The sequence below is a fragment of the Chaetura pelagica genome, unplaced genomic scaffold, assembly GCF_000747805.2.
Source record: "Chaetura pelagica isolate M959 unplaced genomic scaffold, ChaPel_1.0 scaffold221, whole genome shotgun sequence".
NCBI classification, from domain to species: Eukaryota; Metazoa; Chordata; class Aves; order Apodiformes; family Apodidae; genus Chaetura; species Chaetura pelagica.
The window spans coordinates 12489142-12506392 of record NW_009952533.1 but is presented as its reverse complement, the minus strand read 5'-3'; the positions used below and the strand labels follow the sequence as shown (position 1 = coordinate 12506392).

Here is a 17251-nt window from a genome sequence, read left to right as displayed (position 1 = left end):
TTTGAGTTTCTTGTAGGTAAAAAACAAGCCAAATTCCGGCTGCCATACTGCTTACTAGAATGCTGGACTACTGCTGAGAGCTAATTAAATTGCAAAATACCCGATACAAATAATTTTTCTCTGTAAATTTTACATAGTTACAGCACAGACACATTTTAGGACATGGGAAGAGTTGAGTGCACATTGAATATGCTAGGCTTCTCTAGAGGGAACATAAAAAGCCACATTCTACAGAGAAAAATAAAATTCAACTAGACACAAACCATTCCTTGCCATGGTGGTGGCGGTCCCATGTTGTGGAATTCCCTCACGTAATCATTGTAGGACTAAAATGAAAGACAGTAATATTAACATTGTGATGAGTGATCTCTGGAAGTGCAGAAAGCTGAACAGAAAAAGCTCCCCAAAAAGTCTGCATGCACCAACTTACCCCATTTAAAAATACATCTCGTCGAACTCCTGAAAATCGTCTGTTGGGAATAAAAATTTGTAGAACTAAATCCAATTTATCCATACAGACACTTTACTAGGGCATAAAATTAATAACATGAACACACCTTACCTGTCTACTTCAGGATATCTGGGATCCTTTATATACCCTGTTCAAACATCAAGCAGTATTAATTCAATTTACCATCTCAACTTAACAGTCTTAAAAAATATACGCATTAGGAACTGCTCCTTTCTATTGTGCCAACAGTAAAGTTGTCTCTACCTGTTGCTACCCTCACTATCAAAATAACTCTCAAAAACTTACAACTTGTTGTACACAGAACAATAGTATAATGTATTAACAAAAAAGTGATACAGATATCCCTTAGGAAGCTGCACACAGTGCAAACAAATATGCAAGGGGGTATCTGTGCAAATGAAGACTTCAATTTTAGTCAAACTGGGAATGCTCACAGATTTGAAGGGTACTGTCTCTTGGCAATCAAAACATGGCTGTTTTTACTTATTAACAGTATGTTTTCAGCAGAATCTGTTCATCTGGGCAACTCCTAAGGCTGATTTCCTAATAGGTTTGGGGTGTAATGTTAGACAGAAAATGAAAACCACCTAAAAAACCTCTAGAAAAGTCCCACAGGGCAAATAATTTTCACAGCTTTAGTAAATCCCAAAAAGTAAATTTTAAAGAGATCATTAAAATGGTGCAAAACACCAGGCATGCCTATGCTGATAAAATAATGATTCTGAGCTTCATTGCTTAAACAAATTTTGTTCTGTACTCTAAACAATGGTCTTGGAAAACCAGGGAGCAGCAACTCTTTTTGCATCAAAGAACACAGACTTTGCAGTTAAGCTGGACAGATAAAGACACGTTAATAAAGGAATACATATTGCTAATAGCAGTGAAGTAAGATTCAGTAGATTAAAAGTGACAATTTCTTAATAACTGCTTACTGAAGAAGAAAAATATGCAATAATAACTGTATTGTTGCTGCATTACCACTGCAAACATTTGTGGAGAACAATTCTTTTCTCAAACTTATCATCAGACTCTCTCATAAAATGCAGTGAAACATTCTCCCCCCCTCCCCCCCCTTCCTTCCTCAGGTCAAGCTTGTAAAAAACAATTATCTCTGAAAACATAACCAAATGTCTACTCTCACATCTACATATAGGCTGCTAGTTGGGCAATCTCAGCTGACTTTCCCAGCTGGAAATTTCTGATAAACATTTTAATTGGACAACCAGTACATTCATAAGTAGGTCAAGCCAATTCTTGTGCCTGTATTAAGAACGAACCTGAGAGGCTCATTCTCAACAATGTATGCAATTCTAAAGCTCTTAAAAAGGGCTCAGCCTAGTTTAACTCAGCTCTCTCAAACCAGGGAAACACTGTCACTTCTGAGGGAGATGGGTTAAACTAGCAGGCAGCACTCAGGACAATTCTCATTTTTATATCCCAGTCATACCACTGTTTTACTTTTTAATTAATGAGAAAGAGAGAAAATACTTGTGAATTGGTGCACACAAATCTTCATAGTAAGATATTAACCTGGTCTTTGGTGAAACTCAGGGGGATAGTCAATCCTTGGTTTCTTTCTGCTGTTATGAATATCATAATCTTCTGGTCGACGCCTACACAAATTAGATATCAAAGATTAAACAAGGTTGCTTGGAGCATTCGTCACAGCAGAACACCTCACAAGAATAGCTTGAGCTGTCCAGAGTCTCAATTTACTAATTCTGAATTCAAAATGTCCTACAGCTTTAAATTTTAACTCAAATAATCAGGAACAACAGTTCGATTAAATAGGCTGCACTGTTGCCTTTTGGCTACACAAGCTTTGGTAGTTAAGGAAAGAATTCTACCCAACTGTACCTTTGTATCACACAAAGGGTAACAAATTTGTCTAAAACAACTCAGACTTAGGTTTTAACATTGCACTTCCCACATTACATTTTGAAACAACCTAATGGATAACAAAAGAATTTACAGAACTAAATACAATGAAAATAGATGGCAAAATATATCATTACAGTCAAAAGGCAAGGACATTGCTGTATTTCACAGCTATGGGGTAAATAATTCTCTAAAAGGTCTATTTCCATAATATTATAAATAAAACTGTGCATGCTTTGTGAAATTGCTTTTTTCACTGTACCTTTTCTAGCTGGTTGGGCCAATGGTACTATTTCTAACAATTTCACTTCTAAACAATTTATCAGCAATGCATTGGTGCCTTTTACAGAAAGTTTAAAGCTTCCTAATAATTAAAATAATTTGGGCTCCTTTCTATACAAAGAGCTCTTTTACTGAAGAAATTTTATCTTTAAGGACTTCACTCTCAGGGAGGAAGTTTTATAATAAAAGTTACATTCCAGCTGCTGTTACATTTAATAAAAGAACTGAACACTGGCTGTTAATTTTGGTCCACCAAGATACACTAATATTATGCTACCATAACAATGTTTCTAAACAGAAAGCAGCTACAAATCCATTCCTTTCCCCCCAACAAGATATTAATTCCTTATGACAATAAATTAATGCTTTCTTAAATCACTTAATTACTGTGCAAATTGCTCACTAACAAGCTCCTGTAGCTTTTTGTTTTATAAAAAGTAATTTCTCCTCCCCCTTCCCAACTTCACTCTTTAAAGCCCACAAGTTACTAAGTTTTTTTAAAATGAAAGCCGATTCTTTACTATGAGTAAAAAGCCCAAAAAACAAAGCAGTTGCATCTACAGCAAAATCAGATCAAGGAAAATAAAAGCTGGTGTAAAGAATAAACATACCGCTTTCTTGTAGTTTTGAGAGTGCATTTACGACCGGTATAAAATATGATAGAAACAGTTCATATAGTAGTCCAACTACTGACTTTAAGCTGTAAGCCACATACATAAATGGAGGCCCTGGCAGGCTTGAGAAGGTGTGGTGGTGTTATATGTATAGTTTGCAGTCCATTGCAAAACCTTCACTTGCATATACTTTATTGCACTGGAAACCTCTTAGCTTAACTTCAAAAGCCATCTTGGTGTTCAGTCCTTTAATGCCAAAAATAGGGGGGCGCTGCCAGGTTTCCTCCTACCTACTCGTAACAGTGTCCTTTTTTTAAGCTCAAGGAAATGGGGACTCCTGTTGGATATCTGTACCTACCACAGGATGTTTCCACAAAGAGGAAACTTAACCAAGGTTTCAGCCCAAACCATACAGTCTGTATGCAAAGTGGCTACACGGGGAAATGGTGTTTGGCAGAAGGGCTATATCAGTTCTTTGCAAAGACTTCTCCAATTCTGTAACAAGTTATACCCCCTTTTTTTCTGGAAAGTGATGTTAAGTTCATATAGCAGTGATCAATAACCGTGTCGATCCTCTAAAAATACTTTAAGTCCACAGGTACTGCCAGCATCTGGAAAGGTTGTATATACAGACACAGCAACAGCCATTCTTTTTGGTTTGTTGCCGGGTCTCCAAGGGCCACTCGATCCCTTTTGGGAAGAACCTACTGTTTTCAGTAGCTCAGCAAGATGTGTGAATTCAGTGGTTACATGTTAGAGAATATTTGGCAATGGGGTTAACACATCACGGTGACACAATTTGAAACAGTCCCAATAATGCTCCTCTTGAATATCAAAATAACTTAAATATTTTATCCTCAAAATGAGGCGGCATCTTCTGCAAAATTCTAAGTGATCCTTATAAAAGTCCCATATTTGATAAGGCTTATCCAGAGACACACCTGAAAGAAAAGGCTTTTACAAGATATTAACACATTTTTGGCATATAAATATTTCCTTCTCTCCATCTAGCCTGCTCATAATCAAGCCAAGCACACCTACAGCTAGCATCACACGTTGCATTATCTCAATAAATGTCTAGTCTAAACTAGACAGCACTTTAAGAGCTTTTTTTCTGCAAAAGCAAAGATCCCCATTTTCCTCTTGAAAAATGACAGACCAAGGAACCATGCGAAATCCTCAATGAAGCCACAAACTTGTCCATGCAGCTTGATTTGAGGATTTTCTCTCTTCTTTATCGCAGGAAAAGCTTTGACGAATCATATTCCTCCATCAGGTTATTCTGATACATGTGCCTATTATCAGTCCAAAGAACGTTTCTAACCTTCCCACGTCCCGAACAGGGTCTCGACGGGATGGGCGTCCTCTTGATCGGGGTTGTGAGTGCATTCTTCTCTTGTGCCTCATTTTATGAATGACTTGATACAAGTCAATACTTTCATCAGGAGGGAAGAGAAGACAAAGTTGGGTTCCACATTCCGGCTCAATTTCCTAGAATTAGTTAGAAGTTCAGTAGTGGTTTATAAACTGAAGAAATGAAAACTCTACCAAAATACATTGACAACATACATTAAAAATAAAGACACTTTGAAGAGATTTCAGTATCACTAGAGACAGCAAAATTCACTTACATTACCTTTAACTCTTTAGGCACTACTTAGAATTTTCATAAAATAGTCCAACACCTGGGGCAACCATATCTTCCCATGAGACATACAGGCCACATCACTGTTTTGCTACAAAATCAGAGGACTGTTTTTCATCACAAAGAAAATGACCACCTATTACAGAGAGAAAAGTGACAGACGTAGGAAAAAATCCATTCCAGCTTTACATATAAAGCCATGGCCTCAAAAGTGAGTTCTTCAGTGTATGACAGACAGGTCCACAAAACTACCAGGTCAATGATTGACAGTAGTCAAAACAAGCTAATTGTGTGCTCAGAATCATTAGGAAAGGAACTCAAAATAAGAAAGTCATTACATCACACTGAAAGTTCATGTTCCACCCACACCTTAAATTTGGGGTGCAGTTCTGACCCCTGCATCTCAAAAAATAGGGGGACAGTAGAAACAGGAGAAGCTTCAAAGCTTCCAAGCACCAAGGATAACTGAATGAGTGCAACAATTCCTACATGAGCAGGTCAGGTTTCTTCAGCCTAGAATAAAAGAGGAATAGGTAGGGTATGGGGGACAAAACACGATACATGACACCATGAGCTGCTTGGAGGAGAGAGGGACAGAGATCCGCTTGCTGACTCCCTCTTTTGGTACAAGAACTTGGGGCCATCAAATGAAGCTAGCAGGAGTCAGGTGCACAACAATCCAAAAAGTGCTTCTTCGACCTGGGACTATCAGGCCTGTTGAACATCTTCCCGAAGGATGTTGTTAATGTAAGAAGCTCAATGTACACATCCTCAGAAGAGACACCCATTCAGAGTTACACAAAATGTAAATGGATAACAGTAACCCAGTACAGCAATTTTATGGGGGGGGGAAAGAAAAAAAGATGAAAGTCATGTCTGGATTGCAACTCTACAGTGAAGTGAACAGACATTAAAAAAAATATTTCCTTGACCATTTAACTAAAAATAAAGTTAACTGAAATCTTTATTTTTTTAACACAAAAGTAAAAATAAGACTGAAAACACTGTTTTACTTCTGCTACCCAACAAGGTGAATGCGTCTACGTGCAAAATAACACACAAAGCCTAAATTTTCTATACAGTATGGTGATTATGCAACTCCTATATTGCCTCAAGAAAGCAGAACCTGTTACTTCAGTCAAGGCTGGGTTAATGGATGACAGCAGCAACATAGCTGCACTCTGGTATGCCTGACCAGATGAAGAGCCACCCCGCTTAAAACTTACTTAGCATATACTTCGTAATGGTAGGGTTGATGCCCTAAGTAATGCAGTAGATTAAAAAAATACAACGCACAAAACAGCTGGAAACAGCAAAATTATTTCTTAAAAACTGATGCTTTGTAAGTTTGCACACCATACAATGCAAGGCACATTACACTTCAAATCCAAAATATCCCTATAGCTCTGAAGCATCAAATACTGTTTATTACAAAGATGAAAACCAAAACTGGCACTGTACTGTTCTCCATTTTCTTCTGCAACATTAGAAATAAGCTGAGTGCTTCGTCACAGTACTCTACTGCAAGTAACAACTAATCTAAAGATTATAAAACTTTAGTACATACAAAGCTGAAAGCAGGCACTAGAAGATGTGGGTTATAGAAAAAAAAATAAAAATTAACAAACCTGTCCATCGCGTCCAATCTTTACTGGCTTGTGTTCATTCCAAGGATTGGTCAGGTGTGCAGACTTAGTGAATGGCAATTCACGTCTAAACATGCAAGTGGCATAATTTATAGTTTTTGCCTCTATTTTTCATTAAAAAAAAATAATTCTAAAATGCATACAGCAGGACACTATATACAAAACAATCCTGTTATTCTTTGTACTGTTAGGTGTCTGAATGAACATATTAGTAACTGAAGATTTCATTTGGACTGATTTTAGTATTCACCAGTATATCCATTCATACTATGACAGCCTACCTTATTACAGAAACTTTTGTTGGGTCTTCATCCAATACTGAAATGGTGCTTGCTTATTATCTCACTATTGGAATACAGCAGCCAGTCTCTTTGTGAGGTGGTACCTCATGGTACCTACTGAAATAAATCCCTGAGCATCTGACCTAACTATAAAGCTAGAACTGCTCTGAGCTGAGATGGGAGAGTCAGTAATTCCAAAGGACCTTTCTGATCTAGACTTTTCTCTAATCTGATGTCTCACCTTCCCTGTAGTCTTTCTGGCAACCCAAAGTGCTTGTACAATCATGCAATGCAACTCAAAGGACTAAAACAGTCCTTTTTCTTGAGAGGTTTAAAACTTTTTCCATAAGACATATTCAGCTAAATCAACAAACATACTGCTCACAACCTCTACATTATGCAGGATATTGACACTATTTCATATTATATTTTAGTGGAGCAGCATTTTCATTGTTCAATCAGATGCCAAGATGTCAGATGAAGACAGACATTGCCTTACAAGGTTTTTTCCCTTTTATCCATAGCTGCGTATTCAAACGAGCAGTTGTTTTTACTCAAAAACTTCAGAATACGGTTTTCTGGTTTCAGTGCAAGAGATCAGTGAAGCAACACAGTCAAGTATCAAAAAACCTCTAAATTAATTGCCTACATTTAAAAGAAATATTTTCTATAGTTTATGTCAGTTACAGACCTGAGTTCCAAGTTCAGTAACATGGAGGCATAGATTTGGGGGAGATTGGAGGACAGATCTCAGGTTGCATCCAGTTTTCAAAAGAATGTTGTCAGTGCTCAAGTAACACACAAAAATGATCTTATGCCTTGTTACTAAACAGCAACATAAATGAGCAACTATTTACCTGCAAATCCAGTCAATTTTAAAGACACCTCCCAGCATTTTCGCATTCATTCCTGCAGGCAGCACCCAGTGTATAGGTGATCCTCCATGATGGGACTCTGAAGACAGTCTTGCAAATCCTAAAGGATTTTACATAAATTGTAACAAAGACACAAAAGAAAAACTATTGCATATAAAACTCACTTTCACTTACCTTGACAATAGCTCACTTTCCCTTACCTTGGAATTTGCCACTCTCTCTTACAGAAAATATCAAAATAACACTCCTCGCTGATCTAAATGCAGCATTAAGCTTCTTTTCATTCACTGGAAGTGTCGACCATACTCCCTAAAACAAAATAACCCCCACCCCACCACCACAAATGTAAGAGTTCATCTCAAATGATTTAGCTAACAGAAGTATATAGTGCAAATAAAGAAAACAAAACCAAACTAGTGTTCTGAGATACAGATATTGCCACATTCCGTTCCTTCAGAAAATATCTTTAGCCTGCCCCACAATAAAACTTTTAAAACAGTGGCTTTTCCATCTTTTTTTGAACACTGCAGAGGCATTTAGACCATCTTATAAAGTTTCACTTGTAATTATAATCATGGACAGATGTACAAAAAACCTTTGCCTTTAATATTTTTAATGTATCCTTTAAGTTACTTTGGAAGTTCAAGTATTTTTACACAATACGCACAAATTATTAAAAAACAGCAACATATGTACTGAAAGGTGGGCACGTAGACTTCTGTAACTTTTTCAGTATGACAAGATTTAGTTGAGGATAGTTTGCAGACTTCAGAACTATCTTAGTGAAATGTCAAAAACATGAAAGACACCAGATCAAAATTTTAAATTGCCAAGACAACTCACAAGAAAAACCAATCAGTTCTAAGGCACCAACTGAGCTGAGAATACTAGTTTACTGTATTACTTTTCAGCAAGATCAGCACTCCACTCATTTCTCTGGGCAAATTCAGAGAAGCTTATGCTGGTTTAGTATCTTCAAACTTCAGCCTCAGAATATGATCTAGGATCTACCACAGAAAATGTTCTTCCCTTTTTTATTGAAGGTATATTCTCATGGCCTACTCTGTACTCAGATTACTGCTTGTGTGACTGACAATTCATGAGAGTCACCACAGAACTATTAATTTTTTTCACTAACTTTCAGTCAGATGTGTATGTCTTTAGGCTGCTTATGAAGCCCTGCTGTAAACAATTAGAACAACTTCTTACATTAGCACCACAGAAGCCAGTTTCCTGAAAGTGCAGCGGCAAAGCACTGATGCCTATATTTTGAAAGGCAAGGTATCCACTCTAAGAACTTCAGAAACTAGAATACTGTTGCCACCCCAAGTGTGGGAGAGGCAGAAAAAGGATATACTCCTCTAAAGGGCTAAAGCAAACACCAGTCAGAATGGTGTTCACTGCACAGACCAGACCCAAAGCTGGGGGGAGGGAGCCAAACCTGTCAAGAGAATTTTAAGATTAATCTTTTTAATGCTACTCTCTTTTAGAAAATCTCCATTAGTAGAATCATCTACTCTGTGTATATTGTGTTACAGCAAAGTAGCTATTTTCTCTACAAGCTGTTCCATGTAACAACATGCAAACACAACTACTAGAGTGGCCTAGTGCCAATCCTCAGCAGCTGAAGTCCAGTGCACTGGAATCCCTCCCTCCAAAGGATCTCCCTTACACCAGCACTGCAAGGTATACATTTTTGCAATAAGGCTTCAGATCCCTGAATCAACTGAAAAGAAAAATAATTACTTTTACAGCACTAGATGAAAGCCAAAACAACCTTCTGGACCTCCTTACAGCACAGCAATATGAACACAGGGGCTGATGCAAAGGGGAAAATATCACCACAGCATTCCCAGTGAAGGCTGGCTTAGGACATTACTAAGTGGAACTTGAAGCTCATTTTTTAGCCTACTCTTATCAAAATGAATGACTCATTGTCTAGAAACTTTCTTAGGTTACAGTGGAAGCAGAATAGCTAGCCTTGAAGAATCAAGGACAGCTTTCAGCCTTGCCTCTACAAAGATCTGAGTGATGTAGAAAAGAATGCCGTTATGTATATGCTTTTCTGTAGTAAGGTGGGTATGTTTGAGAACAGACACAGTGACCAGTTTGAAGAAAATTCAGCATACCTTTGCTTTAGCAAGTGACACATTCTCATGGTTATTACTCTTGATGAGAAAGAATCTTGCATCTTGAAGAATGTATTTAAGTTTACTTGTTTGGTCTGAAAAAACAAAGTATCAAATCAGCAGAACTGTACATATTTACAATTGTCAAAAATGTTGCTTTGTGTGTAGATACTTATTCCATTCAAAATAAACTGTATCCCATCCAGCTCCTACCTATGTATCACCACAGTCAACCACCCAAGTTGAAATCTAAGCTGTAGAGCACAAAATGCCAAGGGAAACCAAATCAAAACTAAAACTTATCCAGGTAAAGATAAAATAAAATAAAATCAGCGTGATTCGTGATGTTCCGATATACAGGATTTATTTCCTTGCTTAAGAATCTTCGGATAAATACCAGATAACATTTGTGTCAGCATGAGTTGTCCAACAGAAAATGCTGAAATGTTCCTCTTCTCACATATAAGCACTTTGGTTTTTGCTTTGCTCCTTCTGCAAGGAGCAAAGGGACTGAAATTTTTGCATAACGCTTTGAATGCATGCAAAAGTAGCTCAAGGTTCACTTGTTATGCTCCGAAAAACGACGTGCTCAAACTTACTTATATCGGAACATTACTACTTGCAGGAAATTTAGTGAACAGAGACAATGACTTGCTATGGGGCATGCATTAAAAATTCAAATTTAAATGATACCTTTTTGGACAGCACGAACGGAAGATGATAATTTCTCATGCTTCTTTTCTGAACCTGTGTTTAGCCAAAGTACATTTGTTCAGATTGAGCTTTAATAGAGATAATATACAATTTCTACAGCCTTGTCACATACCATTTTCATTCATGACAAATTATGCTTTCTGGCGCGCACCCACACACACAAAAAATACTACTCAATGTGTACGAGTGTTTTGTTTTGGGCTTTTGGTTGGGTTTTTTTTAGTTTTGTTTTGGTTTTGGGTTGGTTTGAGTTTGTTTTTTAAAATGGTATTTGAACAATTTCCTACTCAGAAAACTAGTCACTGAATCATCATCTTCCAAGTTAAAAAAAAAAAGTGAAAATTCCACTTAAGCAACAGAATAGCATTAAAGCCTACTTCCCCCAAAGGTATAAACACACAACATGCCAGAAGTCAATACCAAATTATACAAAGCTACATACCCCATAAATCTCTACAGCCAGTTAACACTTATTTTGGATTATACATTAAGATTTTAAGTAAGTCAGAATGACAAGCAATAAAAGGAAAGAATACCTGCATATGATTCTGATGCAGAACTTCCACTTCTGTCAAAAACAATTGGTGAGATACCTCTAGCTCTCTTCCTCTCCTTCTTTTTCTCATCTAAAAAACCCATAACAAATAAAAGCAGCATTTTAAACAAGTAGCAAGTGAATCTGAGCTAAAAAGTACTGAGACAGTACATCAACACTTGTAGTAGTGAAGCAAGCATTTGGCTTGCATGTGAAAATTGCTGTTGTTGACCCAGAACTATCACTCACAAAAGAAGAAAATGCTAATTACTCAAGCTTTTCATTCATTAAAAGCAGATAAACACCACAAATCTAGTAATTCTGTGCAAAGTTTAGAGACACAATTTATCTCCTAGATAATTTAGTAAGGGTGATTTAGCTGTTTTCCCCAGCCTTCAGCCAAATTTGCAACACAGAGCACGAACTGTGTTGCAATAGTGATACAGGCTCATTCACTCAGAGCTGAACAAAAGAGCAAGAGGTATGAAAACAAAAAACTGTGGCACACAGGCAATTATTTCCACTCTTAACATTAAGTTATACTATGGAGCTTTTTAAAACCGTTGTTACAGCTTCACTTGTCTTTAGGTTACACCTTTTCGTTCTTTAATTCCAAACAGCAGAGCTGAGCCAAAAGAGGCATAATGCTAAACAGGATGACCACCTATGGAGACTTCAGACAAGGAAGATACATAAGGAATCTTAAGACTGCAATCTGCTTTCTTAAAAAAAAAAAAAGCCAAAACTAAAAGTATTTGTGTCACTAACACTTCACACCTGCAAGTTAGGAACAGTTCTAACATACAACTGCAACGCATTTGTTTCTAGTTTTTACTTAAAACATTTAAGTTTGCCCTAATTGCTAATAATTTCAACTCAGGTTTAAATTTCCTATGCTGAAGCCAATCACTACTTCAGATTTAACTGCCTTTCCCTTGGGAGATGGTGCTTTTACTACAACAGTCTACATGGTTGCTCAACTAGATGAATACACAACACCTCAAAGCCAACTCAGAATGAATCATACAGAAAACTAAGCCATTAGATACCTCAGAAAATAGTAATTCTGATTTTCCAAAGTATTGAACAGTCAGGACAAAGCAATCAAGAACACATTCATAGTCTGTATGGCAAACCTGACATTCACAAATTCTTGTGTAAGGAAATTCTGCTATATATTTTTTCCTTGCTTGTGACATTTCATAATTAGTATCTTACTGATTTGTGCTTGCTTTTAACAAAGTCAAGAAGCAGTTGTTTTTACAAGGAGCCAAATTTTCAATCACAAGGTACTTCAGATTAGTGTGTCAGGTATTACCTACCTGATGCATCTGAACCAGACCCAGATCTGACTGACCCATCTGTGAAAGAGGCGGATTCAGATTCAGAATCACTGGCTTCACTTCGTGTGTCATAGTCATTTCCTTCCTTCTGATCTCTCTCATCCTGTTCATACTCTTCTTCATCCTCCTCCCCATCTTCTTCCACTTCTTCATCTTCCTCCCCTTCATCATCTTCCTCCTCTTCCATTCCTTCCTCCTCATTCTCTGTATTGCCTTGTTCAGAGGAACCACTACTGCCTGTCTCGTGATCTGAACAATACTCTTCAGAGTTCACCTCTTCTTTAGAAGAATGGCTGGATCTGCTTGGTCTTCTATCCACATCATGCCTGATTCTCTGATGTTTAAAGAAAAAGTGAATCAGCAGTAATAAAACACAGTCTTAAGAGAATGTGCCTTATACAAGTCTCATAAAATTGCTTTATTTATAAGGCAGCGAGAATATTTAATACCTCTGAACCATCTGGTGTAGAAGACTTTGCCCTTCTGTCAATATCCCTCTTCCTCATGCAAGTTTTTTCTAGTTGTCCTTTATAAGGGTCCCTGGAACTGCTCGACATGCGTGTCTTTCGATCACCATCTGGGCGCTTGTTTCTATCAGACCTCTGATACTCCTCATTCTTGTATTCTGATACTGGTTTTCCTTTCGTACTCACTATTCTCTTGTTATTGCTAACTGATGAACTAGGAGGCTTTGGCATCATCTGCCTCGATGAATGCACAGAAGGTTTCTGTCTCTTGCTTTCAGCGTTTTCCATCCTGTCAGTTCTTCTTTTTGATCCTTAAAAAGAAAGGGATAATGTTTAATGTTATTCTATATATCAAACCAACCATTCTGCAGAAGCTCCTGTTTTTGTACTTGGTAATCCCTGTGCTGCAGCCATAGGTAGGATCTTCCAGTGGTAGGCTTTGCAACAACAGTCAAAACTGCTTATTAGGAATACCTCATGTTCTAAAACATGTATTTTACTTAAAAAGAACAAACCTTTTAACTTAGTGTTTTCTAAATGTTATATAAGGCAATGATTAATTAAACGCTCATGGGATTGGCCTAAAACAAATCGAGAAATGAGCTGGAACCAGAATTTGGAACCCCCTTGCTCCATTTCACTTCATAAAACTAAAAAGCACAGTTATTTTCTAACAGCAAATAAGTCCATAACAAGCCAGACTCAGCAATTGCTTTTGAGGAAAAAAAAGGAATCCTAGTTAACTGATTATTTGGAAGGTTGTATGAAAAAGCAGATGCCCATAGAATAAAGACTTTTGGAACTCCTCCACTCTCTGAATCGGGTTGTAAGAGTTCCTACTTCAAAGACTTTAACCCTAATGATGGTTTTTACCATTTATGTGCCTGCAGGACATCCACTACCGAAGTCACCTACCCTTTTTCTCACTTTTATCTTGCTCACTGTCAGGGTTATACAACTCATCATCTTGGTCTGGAGCATCAGTCAAAATGTCATCCAGAACATTCAGTTCACCATCTGAAAAAAAAAAAAAAAAAAGTTAAAAACAACCATTAAAAGTCTGGATATGTAAACTAGAGTAGAATTTCCCTTAGGGTCACAGAGCTGCCTCAAAGCAAAAATTAATGCCGTATTGATTTATTTCCGTAATTCCATTTGGAGGGATCAAGAAAAGCCAATAAAATAATTAAAATATGTCACAGGATGCATTTAGTCCTCAGAACAAGGCCCAAGATGTCTCCTCATATCACACAAGCTTTGCAGGAAAGATGACCTACAAAAGAAAGCTTAATAAAAAAGCCTATACACAATTTGAGAAAAAGGAGATTGGGAGATTGTCTGAGTGTCATAAGCAAAGACAAGCATCCTCTCTCCCCAAAATCTTGAAGACTTTGCACTTTAAACTATTTTTGCTGTTGTTGCTATGTTAGGAGGGCAGGTTTAGTGGTTCACCTACAAGTAGAAAAAACTCAACAGGGCAAGGTAACAAGAAGAACATAAGCTACATCACCCCACTGAAGAAGGGAAAAGCATTAGTTACTAGTGACATAATTAATTCTGAGCTGCTCTAAAAAAATGTCCACAACTAATTCACTTTGATCAAAAGGGCAAAAGTTTTTTTTAAAAATCGTGCTATAAGCATTAAGTGACCACACTTAGTCATGCAACTTAGAACTTGTCACTGTTTCTGACTGTTTCACTTTGCCTGAAACCAAAAAGGATATATGGTGATTCCAGCAGAAGAATGACTCACCAGTTACAGGACACCAGACCTATATTCCAAGCACTTAAGAAAATGATAGTGAACTAAGCCTAAGCATGCAATGGGAAAATTAATAGAAAAGTTATTAATTTTGGAACATATTTCTTCTCCTGAAAAGCCTTGGAATTCTTAGTTCTTTCCACTTTGCATTACTGTGATTCAATTTTCTGTGTTCAGAAAAAAGGAAAGCAATGCAAACCCCAAGGATTCAGCTAGTTTACAGTATCTGTAGAAGACACTGTATAAAGCAGCAAGTAAGGACTGCTGTACTGAAGGAAATCAGGATAAGGCAGCAAACAAAGTTCTCCAGAGTTTGGCAACCTATCTCAAAATCTTGAGCTACACCACAAGAGAAGTTTTACAGCTTGATATTAAAAACAGACACAATCCACAGCACAAGAAAAGCTAGTATTATAATTTCATCTCTACTATATGCTACTGAATCTCAAGTCAGCATGTGTGCTAGCTTTCCTGCGAGTATTTCTCCACATTTGCTGTGGTAGGGGAATGCAGAAGTGGCTCCTAAACTGCACAACTGCTGTAGCTGATGGAAAGGCAGTGCCGCAGAGAGAGGTGGATCAAGCCTTTCCCTTGCAGTTTACAGTTAGAGGGCATTTAAATCCAACACGAAGCTGCATCATAATTCTCTTGGGAACAGTCTTTTGTGTTTATAGAAACCTATATATACACATCAAATATTCTTGCTGTTACTGATGAGACATAAAAGAGTCAGATTCGTGGCTGTACAACTGCTAAGCCTGTGCTTTCCTGGCTTGTGTTTTGCTTCCCCACAGAAGACTAGACCAGGTCAGGAGACAAGATTTTTTTACTGGAGACTAATGAAAAAGAGGCATACTAGGATTAGAATGTTAAAAATATCACCCATGTTAGACCATGAATTTTGAACCTTAGCTTTGCTTCCCTTTTGGTGAGGCAACTGCATACTTGAGTAAACTAAAATTAACCCAGCTACTGCAGTAACATTCAGAGGCACTACAAGAGTCACAGATTAGTTGGTTCAGAAATAAATGAGAAATAAGGAAAATTCAAAGGAATAAGCAATCCCGACACATGCTCTCTGATAAATCCCTTCTGGGTTAAGTGGGCCTGATTTATTTGGAATCTTACATGAGCCCAGAAAAACAGGAGCAAGACGAGCTCCCCGCAATCACCTTCTGCAGATATATCTATCAAATTTATTTAAAAGAACACTCCCAGATTTATTTAGCAGCATGGTGATGCAAAAAAGGGCAACATATAGTTCCCATCTCTCGCTTGCATCAGGAATACTGCTCAACTGAACTGTCACTGTTGGCATTCAACCTGATGAGCTAAACTACGTCAGACAGCTCAAGATAAGCATTAGGAAAGCACAAAAAAACCCAAACCACAAAACAGTGAAGGACAGATTTCTTACAGTTCATGACTAGTGAAAGAAGAAGGTCCAAATCAATCCTTTTCATTACAAACACTCCCAACTGGGGTCTCCTGCAACTCATCTTTTGTTGACACTCTAGCGAGTTGTATTCTTCCATGAAGAAATTTAACTCACCTGCAGCAGCAGCCAAGTAACTTGGGGAGGCCATTATTTGTCTGCTGGCCATAAGCATTAGATATACTCAAGGAAGCAACCAAGCAAAAATCTGATTTGGCAAAAAGGAAGCAAGACCAAGTGATTTCAAACTAAAATGGTATGCAAGACTTCTTTTTTTTTTTAATCAATGAAATAGTACTTCTACTCCAAAAGGGCCATAAAAATAACTTTGTATTTACCATAGAAATAAGTTCAGTTGCAAAAAAATGTGAACGAACATCTGCCATTCAGGCAGAATCATCCCTTTCATAGGACAGAAAATAAAAATTAAAATATGAAACAAAAACATTTCTTATCTGCCACTTGTTACTTGACCACTGCCAGTGATAAAAAAAAAAAAAAAAAAAAAAAAAAAAAAAAAAAGAGAAAAAGGTTCAGGCTCATCTGGATAAATGACTGTATTAGTAGAAATTTGTAGACAACAGTAATTTCACTATTCATCCAGGGTGGCAGCTCACATCTATTTCAACACAATCTCCTCGTATCCTATTCCACTAGTCTTACAATAATACTGTTAAGAATCAAGCACCAGATCTAATTTTACTCATCAATCCTAAAAAAAATCACATGGAATTTTTCCCTGTGATCTAGTTTCACAATGCATATTAGTGATAAGCTTTCACCACGCAAAGATATTTAATGGAAATTTGTCTTCAAAAAACTTTACACTGAATGTATTTTATGGAAAACCAAAACAACGTAAACCAGACCACACCACATGAGTGATCCTTCACCTTTTTATTAACACTGCTGTTATCTGCATTAACCACCTAAGAGCAATCTTTTATATCCAAACTTGTTCTTTACTTCTTAAATGGACTATTTTCTGAGGACTGATTCATATAACCTGATAGACAACATACAGATCACCTCAGCTTCCATACACCGTGACAGTTATAAGGCCCATGGTGTGATTATAGGGGTGCCCTACATAGGAACAGGACTTGGACTCGATGATCCTGACGGATCCCTTCCAACTCAGCATATTCTATGATTCTCAGAGTTGTGAAAATA

The 17251-nt window shown here is 37.3% G+C and overlaps 1 protein-coding gene across 2 annotated transcripts in view; it reads right to left on the bottom strand.

The window, feature by feature from the left end:
* The window catches only part of YTHDC1 (YTH domain containing 1), a 19346-nt gene extending 3155 nt beyond the window's left edge, over nucleotides 1-16191 (bottom strand). For both annotated transcript variants that reach the window (XM_010008957.1, XM_010008958.1), the window contains exons 1-15: nucleotides 16061-16191; nucleotides 13797-13898; nucleotides 12864-13192; nucleotides 12394-12748; nucleotides 11073-11162; nucleotides 10516-10569; nucleotides 9823-9917; nucleotides 7894-8002; nucleotides 7676-7793; nucleotides 6520-6604; nucleotides 4571-4737; nucleotides 2003-2085; nucleotides 563-599; nucleotides 431-470; nucleotides 264-326 (exon numbers count right to left, since the gene is read on the bottom strand). In XM_010008957.1, coding sequence (XP_010007259.1) covers nucleotides 264-326; nucleotides 431-470; nucleotides 563-599; nucleotides 2003-2085; nucleotides 4571-4737; nucleotides 6520-6604; nucleotides 7676-7793; nucleotides 7894-8002; nucleotides 9823-9917; nucleotides 10516-10569; nucleotides 11073-11162; nucleotides 12394-12748; nucleotides 12864-13192; nucleotides 13797-13898; nucleotides 16061-16178 — 1845 coding nt within the window. In that variant the 5' untranslated portion in view covers nucleotides 16179-16191. The remainder of the gene's footprint in view (nucleotides 1-263; nucleotides 327-430; nucleotides 471-562; nucleotides 600-2002; nucleotides 2086-4570; nucleotides 4738-6519; nucleotides 6605-7675; nucleotides 7794-7893; nucleotides 8003-9822; nucleotides 9918-10515; nucleotides 10570-11072; nucleotides 11163-12393; nucleotides 12749-12863; nucleotides 13193-13796; nucleotides 13899-16060) is intronic.
* Nucleotides 16192-17251: the final 1060 nt, after the last annotated feature.